Genomic DNA, 16867 nt, shown 5'->3' on the forward strand with positions numbered 1-16867 from the left:
CGCCTGGGTGCCATTCCTAAGAGTTTCTGATCAGCAGGTTTGTGTCAGGGCACAACAGTTTGCATTCCTAACCAATTTCAGATGATAATGAGGCTGCCCACCGAGGACACTGTGAAAACCACTGCTCTAGGATGTTCCAGGAGTCTGATGTGAAACTCGAGGTGCACCTCCAGGCACAAGGCAAGCGAATGCTGCTATTACTGTGTCTATCCGGTGGAGTCCTCTTCCACGGACTCTGCTCCACAGAAAACCTAACCCCTTACTTCTTCACCCCCTCAACCACCCCGCGGGAGCCCGTTCCTTTGCGGGGGCCCGTTCCTTTGCGGGAGCCCGTTCCTTTGCGGGAGCCCGTTCCTTTGCAGGAGCCCTTCCAGCCGCCAAAGGAAGTGGCAGCACAGGTAGGCGGGGCGGCCTGAGTGAGAACGCAGCAAGCGTGGGCATTGCTGCGCCTGCGTGCGGAAAGAGGGGGCGTGGCCCAAGCTCCGGGCCGGAAGCGGGAGACTGCCGGGGTGGGCCTGCTGGCTTCCCCTTTCCGGCTGGTCCCCATGGAGGCGCTGGGGAAGCTGAAGCAGTTCGATGCCTATCCCAAGACTCTGGAGGACTTCCGGGTCAAGACCTGCGGGGGCGCCACGGGTAGGGAGTGGCGGGGTCGGGGTCGGTGTCGCGGGGAGTGGGGTGTCCTGGAGGTTGGCCGGGTCGCCTGGAACCTGTCCGGCCTGCCGGGGGCAGAGGGAGAGGGACAGAGGCCATTCTGACCCTCGCTCCCTGCCCTGCAGTGACCATTGTCAGTGGCCTTCTTATGCTATTATTGTTCCTGTCGGAGCTGCAGTATTACCTCACCACAGAGGTAAGGGGCGGGGCCTAGTAAGTGGGCGGGGCTTGGCGTTACAGTGGTAGGAGCTTTTGGAATGGGGCAAGAGAGGCTTGAGGTGAAATCTTACTAAGGTAGTCCTGCCCCAGGTGCATCCTGAACTCTACGTGGACAAGTCACGGGGGGATAAACTGAAGATCAACATCAATGTGCTCTTTCCGCACATGCCTTGTGCCTGTGAGTACCTCACCATGGGTGGGAATGGCAAGCCCCAGGGTTCTCAGATGGCTTCCAGGTTCACAGCTCCAGCCTCAGGTTCTGGACTGGACTCCAAGAGAGCCTCCTTACCCTAGTCCACTGCCGCCCCCAAACAAGCTCCCCTTACTCTCCAAAACCCTTGCCCTTAGGACACAGCCCTTTACCCTGACCTCCTGCTTCCAGATCTGAGCATCGATGCCATGGATGTGGCTGGGGAGCAGCAGCTGGATGTGGAACACAACCTGTTCAAGAAACGGCTCGATAAGGACGGCTTTCCCGTGAGCTCTGAGGCAGAGCGTCATGGTAACTTGGGGGGAAGAGGCCAGATCTCAAATCCCAGAGCTGGACATGCCCAAGCCGTACCGTCTGGCAAATGGGCTGTGACTGACTCCCGTGAGCTCAGAGGCAGAGCGGCATGGTAACTTGGGGGGAAGAGGCCAGACCTCAAATCCCAGAGCTGGACATGCCCAAGCCCTACCTTCTGGCAAGTGGGCTGTGACTGACTCACTGACACATGAAGCAACTAGGACTCAGAGAAGTCAAGTGTCTTTCCAAGGGTCCCCCAGCTACTAAGAGTCAGGGTGGGCTGAAATCCTGGCTTTTTAGCCTCTGTGTATTGAGGAGAGTACTCTACGTGGCTGTCATTCTGAGGTCCCGAATCCCTGCCATTTGTGGTTTAGTAACAGAAGTCGGAGGATGAGTCCTGTGAGCCTTGGCAGAACTCCTTTAGGTGGACCCAGGCTTCTCTGGCTGTCTACTTCCCCATCCCACAGACTGACTTCAGCCCATAATGCTCTTCCGTCTTGGAATGCAGGATGGCTTAAGTTTAAGTCTTTGTTCTTGAATTAGATTGCCTGAGTTCAGATGTAGCTTTGTCTTTTGCTGTCCGTGCCTTCAGCTATTAAAATGGTGATAAACAGTTGTACCTACCACGTGGAATTGCAGGATCAAATGAAGTAATACATGTATAATGCCTAGTTCAGAGTGTTGTTCACTTTTAGCTTCCTTTCTTTTCTCTGTGTCCTCCCAGTGCCTCCATTAACTCAGTTTCCCTCCATAACAAAACCTTCCTGAAAGCTCTGATTTTTTCACACCTTAGAGATTGCTTTGTTGGTCAGCTTTATCATTTGTTCATTCAAATGTTGAACACCAGTAAAACCAATAGAATTTGCTATAGGATTGGACATGGAGTCAAGGTCGATCTAAGGCTTTGGTCTGAGCGAGTGAATCGTTTAATGACCAGAGAAGGAAGAGGACTTTTGTATATGGCTGGAGAGGTGGGGGAACATATATATCTCTACTACTGTGTAACAAGTAACCCCAAAAGTTAGTGACTTAATTCAACAAACATTTGTTTTTGTCAGTTTCTGTGGGTCAGGAATTTGAGAGCGGCTTGGTTGGGTTGTTCTGACCGTTGCAGTTGGCAACATGGAGGTCACTGGAAACTGAATAGAATAGTTTTGATACTGTTGGGGATGAAAATCTAATCACAGAGCAGAAAACGAAATGGAGACTTCAAGTATAGATGACCCTTCCAGGAGTTTTGCTGTAAGAGAGAGCAGAGAAGTGGGGTGGGGACTGGAAGAGAGTGCATGTGGGTTGGTTGGTTTGGTGTTGAGATTAAGCCAGGTCCTGTTGCTTCTATCTTTCTAGTGGAGATTGAAAGCAAGGTCATTAGCTAAGAGTGGAGAAAGGGGAAGGGATTTTGGAAGCCTAAGGAGAGAGGTAAAGATATAAATTAGTCATCTCAGAGAATGGAAGAGTGAAAGGAATTAGTGAAAGAAAGTAGGATTGCCAGGCAGTCTTAAGGGAGGCACAGGAAGAAGTAGGCACAGAGAGTTGAACTCAGCTAGAAGTTGGGTTTTGCTAGACTTATACAATGAAGGGAGAGAGGAACAAGTGACTTTTGCTTGTGTGCAAGAGAATAATTACAGCAGTGGACTAGAGAATTTTTTTTTCCAGCTTTGTGGCTGTATAATTGGAATATAGCATCATGTAAGTTCAAAGTATACAACATGATGATTTAACATACATATATATTGTAAGATGATTATCATAGTAGAGTAACAGCCATTACCTCACAGTTACCTTTTTTGTATATGAGATGAGAACATTTAAGATCTACTCTTAGCAACTTTCAAGTTTACAATATCGTTAACTATGGTCCCTATGCTGTTAGATCCCCAGAACTTATTCATCTTATAAGTGAAAGTCTGTGCCCTTTGACCAACATTTCCCCATTTTCCCTACCTCTGAACCCCTGGCAGCCAACAGTCTACTGTCTTTCTATGAATTTGTTACTTTCAGATTCTACATGTAAATGAGACCATAACAGTATTTGTCTTTCTCTGTCTGACTTATTTCACTTAATATAATATCCTCAGGTTTATCCATGTTGTTGAAAATGGTAGGATAGTCTTCTTTTTAATGGCTGAATAATATTCCAATATATACACATACAGAGCTTTCCAGATGGCCCAGTGGTAAAGAATCCACCTGCCGATGCAAGAGACATAAGAGACACAGGTTTGATCCTTCAGTCAGAAAGATCCCCTGGAGGAGGAAATGGCAACCACTCCATTATCCTTGCCTAGAGAATTCTGTGGACAGAGGAGCTTGGTGGGCTACAGTCCATGGAGTCTCGAAGAGTTGGACACGACTGAGTGACTAAGCACACACACCCACGTGTGCATATACATAATATATATTGGTTTGGCCAAAACATTTGTTCAAGTTTCTCCATAAAATGTTCAGAATATATAATATGCCAATATATTCCTATATATATTGGAATATTACATATATATACCATATGAAATATGTGTGTGTATATATATAGACACATACACACACAGAGACACAAGTCACAGTTTCTTTGTCCATTCATCTGTTGATTGACTCTTATGTTGTTTTCATGTCTTGGTTATTGTGGATAACGCTACAGTAAACATGGGACTACAGGTGTCTCTTCAAGATAGTGATTTCTTTCTTTCTTTTTTTTTTGCATATATACCTAGAAATGGGGATTGCTGGGACATATGGCAATTCTATTTTTAATTTTTTGAGGGACTTTCATATTGTTTTCCATAATGGCTGTACCAGTTTACAGTGCACAAGGGTTCCCTTTTCTCTGCTTTGTCGACAATACTTATTTTATTTTTTGTTTTTGTTTTTTCCGATAATAGCCATTCTAACCGATGTGAGGTGATACCTAGTGGACAAATTGGGTTTTTTGCTGTTGAGTTATATCAGTTCCTCAAATGTTTTTGATATTAACCCCTTATCAGAGATATCGTTTGTAAATATTTCCTTTGTTCCATAGGTTGCCCTTTCATGTTGTCAGTAGTTTCTTTGCTGTGCAGAAGCTGTTTCTTTTGATGTAGTGGCGCTTATTTCTTTTTGCTTTTGTCACCTGTGCTTTTGGTGTCGCATCCAAAAAGTCATTGCCGAGACCAGTATCAAGGAGTTGTTTCCCTGTGTTTTCTTCCTAGGAGTTTTGCAGTATCAAGTTTTACATGTGAGTCTTTAATCCATTTTGAGTTAATTTTTGCGAGTGGTGTAAAATAGGGGTGTGATTTCCTTCTTTTGCATGTGAATATCTGTTTTTTTTCAGCACCATTTAGTAAAGAGGCCGTTCATTACCCATTTGAACCATAGAAATTTTTTTTTTTGAACCATAGAATTTAAATAAAGAGGGAAGTGAGGATATGAAGGGGTGATAGTGGTATCAAAGAATCGGTGGATTCTGGGTACCAGAGAGAGTGAGCTGGGAAAAAGAGGATAAGATTTAAGATCGGGATATATGAAACTGAATTTTGGAAGGTTTGTGACCACTGGTAATAACTGAGTATGGAAATGGCTGGTTGAGGATGGTTGACAAAAATAAAAAGATTACTGGAGGACTAGAAGTCAGGGTTCTGAATATTGAAACCACCAGTTACAGTGAGGTAGTTAAAGGCAGGGAGCCCGGTGCAGAGAGAGCAGTCTGAGAGCAAGCACCAGGGTGAGGGGGTGAGGGCTTACACTGTGGATTCAGAGCTGAAATCTGCCACTTACAGTGTTGCACTGGGCGAAATCACTTTTCATCTCTGAGCCTCAGCACCTTCTCAGTACTGTGGGGATAGTAACCTCCACCTTCACAGTCATGTGGGGTTGAGAAGAGACTACGTGTAAAGTATAGCAACCTATACTCAGCTAATCTTTAGTATTCACTTTTATTGTTTTATTGCTATTACCTTTTATTAAAAGGAATACTACATGTGTGGAAATGCTTAGTGCCTGACACATAGTATGCACTATGTAAATATTAGGCATTACAATGTTTATTATTCCTAAGCCACAGGCCAGAGGGCCAATGCAAGGGTTGTGCTGTGCTTAGTCACTTAGCCGTGTCCGACTCTTTGTCACCCCATGGACTATAGCCCTCTAGGCTCCTCCGTCCATGTGGATTCTCCAGGCAATAATACTAAAGTGGGTTGCCATGCCCTCCTCCACGGGATCTTCCTAACCCAGGGATCAAACCCCAGTCTCCCTCATTGCAGGCAGCTTCTTTACTGTCTGAGCCACCAGGGAAGTCCATGTGAGAGTTAGGGGTACCGATTTCACTGCGCCTGCTCCTGGCTCATGGCCCTGCCTCTTGCCCCCCTTAGAGCTCGGGAAAGTCGAGGTGAAGGTGTTTGATCCTGATTCCCTGGACCCTGATCGTTGTGAGAGCTGCTATGGTGCTGAGACGGAAGACATCAAGTGAGCCAGGGTCAGGGGGTCAGGCTGGGGGGTGGGGAGCAGGGCTCCCATCAGGTGCTTTTTGTCAGTCATCCCCAGCCTCTGTTGGATGCTGTGTGGCGGGGGGGGGGGGGGGGGGGCGGGAAGGGGTGGTGTTGGCCAAGGATTTAGATGGAATGAGCTATGTGCCTTGGTCACTGATCCCAGGTCAGGTGTCAGGCTCAGTGGCCAGGCCCTTCCTGGGAGCTGCAGAGCTGGGGACGAGGTCAAAGTGGTCCTTGTTCTGGCTCAGTGGTAGTCTCTGGAGTCCAGCTGCCTGGCTTCCACCTATGTGTCCTTGGGCCAGACTACATAACCCTTGTGAAGGGGGTGAAAAGGACACCTTTCTCATAAGACTTACCTAGGGAATAAATGTGTTTTCTATGTACAGCACTGAGATTGAAAGGCTCGGCCCGGGTTCTTAAGCCTTCCTTATATGGCACCTGCTATTTTGTTTCTCAGGCCCTGACCCCTGAGAGACCCCTGGTTCAGCAGATCTAGGGTAGAGCCTGGGAATATGTATTTACAATCTTTTTTTTAATTTAGGTAAAATATACATGACATGAAATTTACCATTTTGACTGTTTTCATATGTGCCATCTGGTACTATTAACTACCTGCATAGCCCTGTGTGACCATCACTATGATCCGGTCTAAAACTTTTCATCACCTCGAACAGAATGGGAGTATGTATGTTTCAACAGCCCTGCTGCCACTGAGGAAACATACCTGGAGGGCACTGGATGGTCAAGGATGAGGCTGGGGAGGCTTTGTTAGTGGGCAGCGCTGCCTTGTTCCCCAAGGTGCTGGCACTTTTGGGGTGCCTCTCTGACGCCCCTCGCACCCCTCTGCAGGTGCTGTAACTCCTGTGAGGACGTGCGGGAGGCATATCGCCGTCGAGGCTGGGCCTTCAAGAACCCGGACACCATTGAGCAGTGCCGGCGGGAGGGCTTCAGCCAGAAGATGCAGGAGCAGAAGAACGAAGGCTGCCAGGTGTACGGCTTCCTGGAGGTCAACAAGGTACAGGAGGGGCTGAGGCGGGACAGGCCAGCTGGGCTGCGGGCTGGCCCCAGTCCACTGTGACTCGAGGGCACCCTTGCCGCCAGGGGACAAAGGGAAAGGAGGAGACGGCTGGAGGATGAGCGGGCATCTCCCCCCAGGTGGCCGGAAACTTCCACTTTGCCCCCGGGAAGAGCTTCCAGCAGTCCCACGTGCACGGTAAGCGACTCAGATCAGCCGGGACACCTGGCCAGTTGGAGGGCCCCTTCCCCTGCCTGATGCTCTTTTGTCTTTGGCCCAGAGCAGACCCTCGTCTCAGGGCAGTGGTTTGGTAAACAGTTAAGGCCACACGCCAAGGAGCCAGACTGTCTGGCTTCAGATTTCAGTCTTAGACCTTCCAGGTTGTCTGCAACTTTGAGAAAGTTCCTTTACTTTTCGAGCTTCAGTTTCCTCCTTTCTAAAGTGGTGATGATAGTTCTTATCTCCTATGCTGTTTGGGCAGGTTAAAGATGGTAGTGGGGAACCTGATGTGTGGTAGGTACTTGTTTAAGTGGCAGCCCCCAGCGTCAAGTAACCCATGTGCGAGGCTTTGATGGAAGCAGAGCCGGTTTGGAGCCCAGGTTCTGCCGCTCTCAGGCTGTGTTGACTTGGGACATAGTGAGCCCTACTCAGTTTCTTCTTCTGTAGAATGGGCCTGAAATAGTACATGCCTCACAGTGTTGTTCACAAGGATGAATAAATGGAGATTTATTCTCATTCCTCTTTTCATTCATACATTCGCTAGATACTTAGTAATCACCTATTGTGATTGTCTAGTCAAGTGCTAGTCTAGGTGCTAAGGATACAGCAGCAATCAAAACAAAGTCCCTGCCCTCAGAACATTCTAGCAAAGAAGGAGACAGTCAACAAGTACATATAAAGATATGGTATATCAAGAATATATTTAAGTAACTCAAACCCAAAAAAGGCAGGATAAAAATGATTGAAGTGAGAGGCTTGGGTGAGATGGTATTTGTGTGTGCTGTTCCATGGAAGGTGTCAGGGAAGACTAATGGGTAACATCTGAGTGAAGATCTGAAGTGAGTACAGGGCCTGGCCATGTGGATGACTGTGGGGAGGTGTTTCAAATAGAGTAGCGAATGCACATCCCTAAGGCAGGAACGTGCTTGGTGAACTCAGGGTGCAGGGAAGAAGTTAGGGTGACTGGAGCATGGTGAGCTGAGCTGCATGCTTAGGAAATAAGGTGAGGGAGGTAACAGGGCCCTGTCGTGTAGGGCCCAGGAGGGCATTGCAGGGACTTGGTCTTTTACTTTGCATGAGATGGGAGGGTGTTGTAGGGCTCTGAAGAAGTTTCACGTGATCTGACTTAACTTTGACTTAACTCTGATAGGCAGCATTCTGCTTTGTTGAGGAGACTGGTGGGTTATGGGTGAGGGGCCAGAGCGTGGGAGGGCAGGAGCAACAGAGGCCAGTTAGGAGGCTGTCGCAGTGATCATTTGAGGCACCAGATGATGGGGCTGGGCTGGAGTGGGGGTAGAGGTGGTGAGAAATGACTGTGGATATTTCAAAGGTAGAGCTGAGAGGGGTTGCCAACAGATGTGAAGGTGAGGAAAAGAGGAGTAAAGATGACTCTGCAGGATGAAGTTACCATTTAGTGAGAAGGGGAGGCTCAGAGGAACAGGTTTAGATGGTTGGAGTGAGAACATGAAGCCGCCTTTGATGTGTTCAGACCAATGGGATGTCACCCCAGATGTCAAGTAAGCAATTGGCCACTCCAAGTCTGAAGTTCAGGAGAGAGGTCTGGCCGAGAGATACACATGTTGGAGGCATCTGTGTATTTAAAACCATGAGACTGGATGAATCACCTTTCAGGTGGAGGGGAGGGTAGATGTGGAGGAGGAGAGTTCAGGGCTCGAAGCGCCGGGCCCCCGAAATTAGAGGACAGAAGGAAGCAGCAGCGGAGACACGGGAGGTGAGAGTGTGACCCAGAGAGTGATGTCCTGAAAGCTAAGGGGCGGATGTGTTTCCAGAACTGTGTCAGGTGCTTCTGGACGTCAGGTAGAACGACCATGGGGTGTCTAATATGGCAGTGGTCATTGTGACCCTAACAGAGTAGTTTGGGCCAGGAAGCACCCACTGAGTGGTTCAGGAGGGCATGGGAGAGGAGTTGCAGGCGGTGAACAGAGGCAGCCCTTGTGGGGCTTGCTCTCAAGGGGAGGGGGAGAGGGGCCCGTCGCTGGAGAGAATGGAAGTCAAGGGGGAGTTTTGTAAGATGTGTGGTGTAGCCATGTGTCAACATGCTGTGGGAAATTGCCTAGTGGAGAGAACAGAAGTGATGCCCTGTAGCTGAGAGGGACATTGGCTGGACTGAAGTCCTTGAGAAGGAAAAGGAAGACAAGGTAGTGCCTTAGAGGTGTAGAAAGTCCCAGTTTGGCAACAGGAGGGAAGGCGGACCTGCATAGGTACAGGTAGGTTGGCAGCAGGGTGACATGGAAATCATAGGAGTCGTGACAGGGCCATCGTCTAAGAGAGTGTGACAGCAAGTGGCCGAAACTCTCGAGCGCCGTGAGAGAGGACTGACAGGTGGTTCTGTGTGGGTCTCCGGGCGATTCAGACAAATGGGGATGGAAGGTGGTGTAGTGCCATGAACTGTAGACCTGAGATTTTTAGGGAAAATCAAGGGAAATGAAGTGATCTAGAAATGGCATCGAGGAGCACGGAGGACCTCTGTTAAGGCCAGGAAGGAGGACAGGTGTGGGAGAGAAATAGTCATTGCTTGGGGGCTGCAAGGGCCAGCCGGGCTGTGGCCAGAGTGTGAGAGGGAGGGAGGCGTGGAGGTTGGAGATGCCGAGGTTTTGCTGATGAGTAACAGGGCGTGTGGAAGGACCTAGAAGGGGTGGGAGTCAGGATTGTACTCGGGGTCATACAGAGCCACATGGTGGTGAGAGTCCAGGGAAGAGATGACCCGGCAGTCCTGAGCTGCCTGGTAACAAAGGACAGAAGCAGCGGGCTCAGTGAAGATGGCCCTGCTGGTCTTCAAAGCTGTCTGCGGGGATGCGCCTGAAAGTGGGGCAGGCAGGTGCATCTGCAGGGGCCAGGGAAGGTGGTCTCACTGGGATTGTAGGAAGACAATCACTGTGGCTCTGTGGGCACACAGCCTGCGGGCACTCAGTGAGAGGTGGCCCATGTCTGCTTCTCCGTCTGGCTGTTGTCAGAGCAGGGAGCCCAGGGCAAAGGGTCCCCCATACCCTCAAGGGATATTTGAAACACAGAGCTACAGCCGCCCAAGGCCAGAGGCTGAACTGAAGGCCTAGAAGCTAGTTTCTGACATCGTGTTGATTTGGGGGAGGAGAGGGGAAGATGGTAAAGTTTATCTTAAATCCTACCTGGTCTTCAGAGAGCACCAAGGCTCACAGAGAGCAAGTGACCTGCTAGTCACACAGCTAGGAAAGTGACCCTCTGGGCTCTAGGTCTTTTGTTCTTCCCAGGCTACCACAGTTCTGCCCAAGCCGCCTTGCACTCTCTCTGGCCAGGGGAGGGGACCAGGAGGAGGCCTGTTAGCTGAGTCCAGACCCCGCTACTCAGGCAGGAACATCTGGTCCTCCCTTCTACCACGTGTCCAGCTCTGTAGTTCTTGCTGTGAAGCTTTGAATCTTTTTTCTCTTCCTCCCTTCTCTCTCCTCCTCTCCCCCATGCTGCAGTACACGCTGTGGAGAGTAAGTGGCCCTACCCCCAGGGAAACCAAGCCCCCATTTCTGGGGCAGCCTGTCCTCCCAAGAAGGGGGGTGGGTGTGGGTGGACCTGGGAGGGGGTCCTTCTCTGGCCTGACAGTGGGTGACTATAACAAGCGGTGGGTGTATCCATTAGCTGGGGTTCATTGTAGCAGGAGGGATCAGGGTTCGAGGGCAGGAGGACTTTGTTCTGGAACAGGGGGTGTAGGGTGCCTGCTGGGCTCCCTTTGGTGGCTTGAGGGTGGGAGCAGAGGAGGCTGGGAAAGAACTTAGACCACATTCTTAAGTCCCACCTCACTTTGGGGTTCAGTGACTGGCCCATCGGCTCTAGTTCCTGAAAGACCTGAGTCAGTGGGCTTTATCTCCTGAGATGCAGGGCCTCAGGCCTTGGTGGGGGCAGAGGTCTGGAGTGGTGCCCATGAAGGGCTCCCTGCACATGCGAGGGGAGAAGTGGGTCTTGTAGAGGGCATGAACTCTCACCTCTCATGCAGGCCCACAGCAGGCCCTCTGGCTGCCCTCAAGCAGGGCTGGGTTGGTGAGTGAATGGGGGGTGGAAGACAAGCCAGGCAGGTCATGGTCCAGCAGGAGGAGTGGGGAGGCCCGAGTAAGGGCCTGGAGAGCCTGCTCCCCTGCTGACACCTTCTCCCTTCTCTCCTAGTCCACGACCTGCAGAGCTTCGGCCTTGACAACGTACGTACCAGGTGGAAACCATGGAGGGTGGATGGAGGTGGAGGCCTAGTCGCTGCCTTCATTCTCTGTAGAGAATGAATCCTCATCCTGGGATGAGGGAGCAGATACAGAAAAATAAACCACGTTCTGACAGGGGTGCAGTGTGAGGATCACTGGTGTGACTTTTGAACTGAGACCTGCATAGGCTGGAGATGGGGGATGGGCCTGGACAAGAGCCTCCAGGCAGAGGGAGCCTGGAGTGAGGTCAGGAAGGTGGAGCCACTTCTGAGGAAAAACAGGGCTGTGCGGTTGGTTGAGGATGAGCCTGGAGGCTTGACAGGCCATGTGCCGTTCCGGGGAGTCTGGTCTCTTTCTGGAGCAGAGGGAGGCTGTTGGCCCACTTCAAGCAGGGTCATAATGGAATCATAATGGAATGGTCATATGGATTTGGATAGTTTTTAAAAGATCCCTCTAGTGGCTGTTTGACTCGACAGGAGCAGAACAGGGGAGGGAGCTGGGAGATCCGGGGCCCCTCCAGCCTAGGCCACCAAGAGCATGTGCTGTGATTGTGTCACGTGTGGGTGCAGCCGGAACCTCAAACTCTGCAGCCCCGTGAGCCCCCAGACCCTGAGGAAGGAGTTCCTAGGTGGGGGTTGGGGGTGTCTGTCTCAGGCAGGTTCTCTAAGGGAAGACCCATCTCCGCACACCCACTCTCCAGACCCAGGTGCCCCTGTGTGAAAAGCCTTTGAGAGGGTGGGGCCTGTCAGAGCCTCGAGTGCTCAGAGGCCCAGGTGCTGGTATTGCTTGCAGATCAACATGACCCACTACATCCGGCACCTGTCATTTGGGGAGGACTACCCAGGCATTGTGAACCCCCTGGACCACACCAACGTCACGGCACCCCAAGGTACCAGCCCGGGAGGTAGCCCCCAGCGGCCCAAGCCCTGCTCGCACCCATGCCCAGTGCCCTCTTCTCCCCACAGCCTCCATGATGTTTCAGTATTTTGTGAAGGTGGTGCCCACAGTGTACATGAAGGTAGACGGAGAGGTGAGTCTGAGGGGGCCCAGACCTCAGGGCACCCTCTGGTGCCAAGCCCGTGCATTCCTTCAACCTGGGAAGTGAAGTCCTGCTCTTACCCCATATGATGGGTGACAGGCTGAGGCTCAGAGGGGGCTGGGTGATTTGCCCCATAGCTAGAGCTCAGGCCCCAGGCTGTCAGATTTCAGAGCACTTTTTCTACTTGCCATCCACTCCTCCTGTGTACACTCTCTGCCTCTCTGTCCCCCACGGTCTGCCCTGGGCCAGCAGCTAGCCAGGCTGACCCTTCTATGCCCCTCCCTCCTCTCTCTCCTGTGGCTTGTGGAGCAGCATCCCTGCAGATGGGTAGAATGCATGAGGACTGAGTGGAGAGGATGCCAGGCCTAGCATTGCCCGGGGTTCATGCTGCAGCCTTGAAGAGTTGCTGTTCTCCCCCACTGAGAGGGTCCACCATACGGAGCTGGGATTGGTAACCCGTAAAGAGCTGGTGACTGGAGGGAAAGCGGGGATGGTCAGGCTGCAAGAGGGCATTGAGGTGGTCCCCGGGCCTTGCAGTGTTTGATTCCAGCACGGGGCCTCGCTTTCCCCTCCACACAGTCAAGGCACTGCCAAACCAGGGGCCAGACCAGGGGCTAGGACTGCGGGGTTGGGAGCCAGGTCACAGACCCGGCCCTGGTCCAGTCTCCCCTCCTGTGCCAGGTGCTGAGGACAAATCAGTTCTCTGTGACCAGACATGAGAAGGTCGCCAACGGGCTGATGGGCGATCAGGGGCTTCCCGGCGTCTTCGTGCTGTACGAGCTCTCGCCCATGATGGTGAAGTTGACAGAGAAGCACAGGTGAGGGCCGGGGAAGGGAGGGGCCTGGGCCTGCAGGGAGCAGGGTGCCTGCTGACCTTCCCTGCCCTTCTGCTAGGTCCTTCACACACTTCCTGACGGGCGTGTGCGCCATCATCGGGGGCATGTTCACAGGTCAGAAGCTGTGGGGTGTCTGTCTGGGGTGAGGGCGTGGTGGGGAGTGGAAAGCTTGACACCCCCTCCCCCCAGTTGGGTTTTGATTGAGGGAGGAGGGGCACCTCCAGGGCCCCTGCCCAGTCAGGTGACAAGGCCTGGAGGTCAAACCGAGGGCCCACCTGGGCCAGTGCCAGCCTTGGTCTCTCTCCCCAGTGGCTGGACTCATCGACTCTCTCATCTACCACTCAGCTCGAGCCATCCAGAAGAAAATTGATCTAGGGAAGACAACATAGTTGTCTGTCTCCCCACCGCTCCCCTTTTTCCTGTTTCTCTTTGACTTTGGGGTCATTTTCCCCGCCTCTTTTTACCCTACTCCCCCACCCCACCCCACCCCCATTTAAAGAGGCAGTTGCAGCTCCAGGTTGTTGGTAAATCTATTGATTGTGATATACTCACTGGTCTCGGTGTGGTTCTTGGGTCTCGCTGGAGTGTGGGAAAACCCCTCATTGCAGCCACTTACTGAAGGCAGTCAGGACTAGCAGATCAGAGCACGTGGCTCTGGGAGCCCCATGTGAACATCCCCGGCTTAATAGGACTTTATTCAAACCAGACTGATGTCCACCCCACAGCCCTGTCGTCAGCCCTCCCACTGTGGTCTTCGGGCCTTTTGGGTTCAGCCCCAGGGCTAAGATGGAACTTTCCAGGATGAGCTTCCTGGAGTCACCGCAGCTTGTGAGTTTCCAACCCTACTGGTTATGGGCCTGGTGTGCAGGCTGGGACTTGCCCCCCTAGTGGTGGCTGAAGCTGGGGCCCCTCCCTGCCACCCTGGGCTCAGTCACCTGATCCTCTCCTGCTTACTGACCCTGTTCCGTGCCAAGCCCCTCCTGGCTCCTGGTGTCCAAGAAGGGTCCAGCCAGGTCCTTTGCAATTTCCTGCGTGGACACAGAACTGAAAAACAGGGAGGGAAGGTGGTGGTGCAGGCAGGGCTAGCATTAGACCTCGGTTCTGGACCTCGTCAGGGCTTTACATCAGAGCCCTTCAGACGTGTGGGGAACCAGTCGTAAGACCTCACTACTGCACAGCCCCGGGAACCAGGGATTTTAAAAGCTGGTCAGTTCAGCTGATCATTCGTCGGGGAGTTTTAGTGTAAGACAGCAGAGGGGGAGAAGCAAAAGTAGAGCAATGACCACACAGCTTCTGGAGGCAGGCGGACACGAGACCCAGCTCTGACTTGGCCACTTGCGAGCTATGACCTTGGACGTGTTATTGATGGCACTTGTCTATAAATTGTGGATGATGTTGTCGACTTCAGTGAGTCCTGTTTTTTTGGTCGCCCAGGAACCATTTCTCCTATTAGCAGTATCCTGAGTTTCCTCTGGGTACCTCCCTGCCCACCCCGTCAGCCTGTGTGAGTTTTGAGGAGGGTTGATCTCCCACCCTAAGCTCCAGGGGAGGGCCCCAGTCAGCATGCCCCATCCCTGCTGGCCGCAATGACACAGAGCGAGCCAGGCTCCAGCTGGACTAGGAAATCTTTCCTCCTGGACGTGAGGATGGGGAGAGTCAGGGTTGCCCCAGCCATCCTATACTTCCAGGGACAGACCATCTTCGTAAAAGAGCTTCCCCTGAGAACAGCACCGCCAGGCTCAGAGGCAAAGAACCAGTGTCAGTGACATTGTCTGAGCCCTGTGGCAAACAGTGCCTGAAATCCAGCACATCCTGGGAATTACCACTGTGGAAGCCAGGACTGGTCCCTTTTTGCTTCAGCCAGCTTGGGTTGGGATTTCTGTCCCTTGCAACCAAGTGTCCTGAGTGACCTGCCTACTCTCATGGCTACAAGTTCATGGAGCACACAGAGGGTTTAGCTGTCATGGAGCAGCAGCAGCCACTGGCAGGGCAGGGGGCCTGCTCACGGGGCCTGGCCCCTCAGTGGCCAGGCCTCCTCAGCAGGGAACCTCCCCTGGGTCCTATTCCTCCTGGCAGTAGGGCCATGTGGGCAGCACCCCCCCATCCTGTGTATTAGTCCAGTGAACCCCAACACCCAGGGTCACCCAGGAACACCTCCATTCTCTGCCCCGAGCGTTGTTTATTATCTGCCGTGGGTGTGCAGGTGACAAGAGTGGGTTACCTGGAAGGTTTGGGCAGAGGAAACAGGGCAACCCCAGGATGGTTCCTGTTGGTGGGAAGGAGACGGAGCTGGCATTACAGGATGAGTGTCCATGGTTGGTTAGGGGCGGTGGAGGGGGTGGAAAATGACCTGGCTGATCTGCCCAGGCATGGTGTAAAAGACGAGGAGGAGGAAGACAGTGATCAGTGCCAGCAGCAGCAGCAGCACCAAGATGCGCCAGTACCGGCGCCAAATGAAGAAGACGAAGGTCTTCAGCGGGTTCACAAACCAGTTGAAGGAGGTTTTGGGGCGGCTGTGGGGGAGCAGGTGGTGTCGGATGAAGAGGAAACCCTCGCCTGTCTCCACCACCGCCACCCCCGCCCCCCAACCCCGGATCTGTCCCCGCCTCCTGCGCCCCCCACTCACTCAGGCTTCTCCAAGGGCTCAGGCTCCTTGCGCCCCTTCCCCACTGGCCGTTTCTCAGCCTCCTCCACAGTCAGCAGCTCAAACTCTGCCTCAACCTTTCCCTGGAAAAGAAGGGACAGAAGCCAAGTTCTTGAGTGGGCTCAGGCCCGACCCCTGACCCCCCTACGCCTCCCGCCCCCGTTCCTGCTCACCGTGAGGATGTAGACGTTGCCTCCTGAGTCTGAGAACTCTAAGTCTTCCCGCCGGCCTTTCCTCTTCTTCTTCCTCCTCTTCTTGCTGGTCTGAGCCTCCCGTTGCTCCTGCTCCTCGTCCTCCGGCTCCCGCAGCTTCACTACCGGCCACCAGCCCCGCAAGCGGTGGCAGCGAAACAAGTTACACCTGGGTGCAGCCCCGTCCCGGGCCAGCCACACGGAGCAGAGCTCGGGGCCCCGGGCCCCTCGCACCATGTCTGGTAGCTGCAGTTCCAGGGATCCTGCAAGTCCAGAGTGCTCTGGGTTAGGCAGGAGCGGGAGGTCTGTCTGAGCCAACCTCCCATCCCTGAGCGTGACTCCAACGAAAGCAGAGCCCAGAGCTAGAAAGTGACTGATGGCTGATTGAATCCTGGGAGATGGAACTCAAGGCATCTAGAGTTAGAATGGCAGTCCAGTGGTTAAGACTCTGCACTCCCAATGCAGGGGCCCCAGGTCCGATCCCTGGTCAAGGAACTAGATCCCGCATACTGCAACAAAAGTCCCAGGTGCAGCAACTATGACACCTCCTGAAGACAAATTTTTTTTAAGAAGCTAGGATGTGGTGGTCAGGCCACAGCTATGGACCACACACCACAGCCCAAATGTCAGCAGGTTGTCCTATGGGACCAGGCACAGCAGGGACTAACAGCTGTGGGGCCAGAGTAACCTGAGCTCAGGTCAAATTAGAGGATTGAACTGGAGACTGGGTGGGAATGGAGGTTAGGCTGCTCAGAGCTGAATAAAAATAAATTATTAGGCCAGAAGGCAAAAGTTAGTGACTTGGATCTGAAATCCAGGATTCAGGGTTGGTTAGAGTAGGGAAACCAGAGGCCAAGGGCAGGGCAATGAGGGCAGAAATGGGAGCTAGGGTGGAGGTGGGAGGAGAGCT

The 16867-nt window shown here is 52.5% G+C and overlaps 2 protein-coding genes across 4 annotated transcripts in view; one reads left to right on the forward strand and one right to left on the reverse strand.

The window, feature by feature from the left end:
- ERGIC3 (ERGIC and golgi 3) lies at nucleotides 477-13673 on the forward strand. The gene is made up of 13 exons (XM_005688499.3): nucleotides 477-633; nucleotides 777-847; nucleotides 961-1048; nucleotides 1253-1372; nucleotides 5719-5812; nucleotides 6685-6850; nucleotides 6991-7048; nucleotides 11219-11250; nucleotides 12040-12136; nucleotides 12213-12277; nucleotides 12968-13104; nucleotides 13181-13236; nucleotides 13432-13673. The coding sequence occupies exons 1-13, from the start codon at nucleotides 546-548 to the stop codon at nucleotides 13509-13511; spliced, it is 1152 nt and encodes a 383-aa protein (XP_005688556.1). The 5' UTR covers nucleotides 477-545; the 3' UTR covers nucleotides 13512-13673.
- Nucleotides 15282-16867, reverse strand: part of LOC102173760 (fer-1-like protein 4) — a 38980-nt gene continuing 37394 nt past the window's right edge. For all 3 annotated transcript variants that reach the window (XM_018057771.1, XM_018057770.1, XM_018057769.1), the window contains 3 exons: nucleotides 15940-16220; nucleotides 15749-15849; nucleotides 15282-15635 (listed from right to left, as the gene is read on the reverse strand). In XM_018057771.1, the coding sequence (XP_017913260.1) occupies nucleotides 15443-15635; nucleotides 15749-15849; nucleotides 15940-16220 (575 nt within the window). In that variant the 3' untranslated portion in view covers nucleotides 15282-15442. The remainder of the gene's footprint in view (nucleotides 15636-15748; nucleotides 15850-15939; nucleotides 16221-16867) is intronic.

Source organism: Capra hircus, chromosome 13, assembly GCF_001704415.2.
Source record: "Capra hircus breed San Clemente chromosome 13, ASM170441v1, whole genome shotgun sequence".
Classification (NCBI taxonomy): Eukaryota; Metazoa; Chordata; class Mammalia; order Artiodactyla; family Bovidae; genus Capra; species Capra hircus.